The sequence below is a fragment of the Fukomys damarensis genome, unplaced genomic scaffold, assembly GCF_012274545.1.
Source record: "Fukomys damarensis isolate Sample0158 unplaced genomic scaffold, DMR_v1.0_HiC HiC_scaffold_30, whole genome shotgun sequence".
In the NCBI taxonomy this organism is placed as follows: Eukaryota; Metazoa; Chordata; class Mammalia; order Rodentia; family Bathyergidae; genus Fukomys; species Fukomys damarensis.
The window spans coordinates 68,688,311-68,689,880 of NW_022900942.1; the positions used below are offsets into that span (position 1 = coordinate 68,688,311).

General features: G+C 42.7%; 1 protein-coding gene across 1 annotated transcript in view; it reads left to right on the forward strand.

Annotated features, from left to right (window-relative positions):
• Window positions 1-626: 626 nt before the first annotated feature.
• Window positions 627-1,570, forward strand: part of Seh1l (SEH1 like nucleoporin) — a gene marked incomplete at its 5' end in the record, with an annotated part of 24,933 nt that continues 23,989 nt past the window's right edge. The window contains one exon of the mRNA XM_010639035.3: window positions 627-737. Within this exon, the coding sequence (XP_010637337.2) occupies window positions 627-737 (111 nt within the window). The remainder of the gene's footprint in view (window positions 738-1,570) is intronic.

Consider the following 1,570-nt stretch of genomic DNA (forward strand, 5'->3'; position numbering starts at 1 on the left):
GCCGGCCGGCTCGGCTCTGTATCTGGGATTTACCTCAGCGCGGCACCTGGGCGTCGCTGCCCCTTCCCTGTGCCCCTCACTGCGGGCAGGTTCCGGGCCTGCAGTCCGGGAATTGAGGTGTTTCTCGCTGGACCTGCGAGAGGATGGGGTTGACCCTCACGGGCGGGGGTGAAGCTCGGCGCTGGTGGAGAGGAGTCCGGAGTGTGGGTGGTCTGCGTTCTGCACAGCTCCGAAATAACCGTCTGAAGACCGTTTTTCGTTCTTGCCTTCAAGTTTAATACCAATGATGTCTTGATAGCTGTGGTTTATCTGGAGAAGCCCTGGTGCTCGCGCCGCACAGCTGGGTCTCTGGACGTCTGTGCGCTCAGCTGCAGAGCGGGCTTGTCCAGCCGCCGCCCGCGTCCCCAGCGCCCTTCTTGGGCTGCGCACTCTGCTGCCAGGAACTCCTGATCCCCGCCCCTCCGAACTTCTTTCCTCTTTTTCCGAATTTGCTTATTTTGGTTATCTCGTATCCATGGAATTGTGGAATATTTGTCGTTGGTGTCCATTTCACTTTGCGTAGTATTGTCAACATGCATCCGTCTAGTAGCATACATCAGAACTTCATTTCTCTATGAAACCCGTGATATTTGTCTGCATTGAACACGTTCTGCTCATCTATTCATCCATCCATACTTTTTGCCTGTTGTGAAAATGTCTGCTGCGAACATTGGAGTACAAATATCTTTGAGTTTCAGGTATAACATTATCTTACATAATTGTCATAAATTGGGTGACATGAACAGCCTTTCTATATTAATGAAAGAGCTCATACTCTATATGACAACGTGAGATCAGCATAATTTGAATTTATAAGGAGGTCATATGGAATGTTTTTTTATAACTGAAAATAAGTTTATAGGTGTATATTTCATTTTAAATTTGTTTTTCATTATTTTGTGGCTTTCTGTCCATTTTTTATAGTGCTTTTTTTTTACTGAAGAACATGCATGTATGCATATATGCATACAGATTTTTATTTGTGCATATGATGTGCCTTTTTAAAAAAGGAAAGATTACTTACAGGTTTGTTGTCATCGTAACAGTCATTGTTAATATTTATTGGTTATCTCTCTTCTTTTGGTTTTGCTTTTTTGCGACAAGGTCTCACCATGTAGCTCAGGAAGGCCTTGAACTCACTGCTACCCTTTTGCCTCAGCCTCCAGAGGCCTGCACCACCCTGCCTGGCTGTTGTTTTTTTTTTTTTCAGTGATTTAAATAACTGTCACAGCTGTATATTCGTATGTGTAAGCTTTGCATTCAAAAATTTTTCTCCCACAGTTGCTGCATTGTTGTGCTAATTATTTTGAAGAGATGATAGTATCTTTTAACATAATGATAATTAATGTCTTTTAACTAAACGCTATATATTTTTCCTTGAGACAGGGTCACACTAAGTTGTCCAGGCTAACCTTGAACTTGCAACTCTCTTGTCTCCCTCCTGAGTAGGTAGTTACACATGTCCAGCACTGTACCAGCTTTAAACATTTTTTTTTTTTTTTTTTTTTTTTTGTTTTTTTTACAGGTTCTC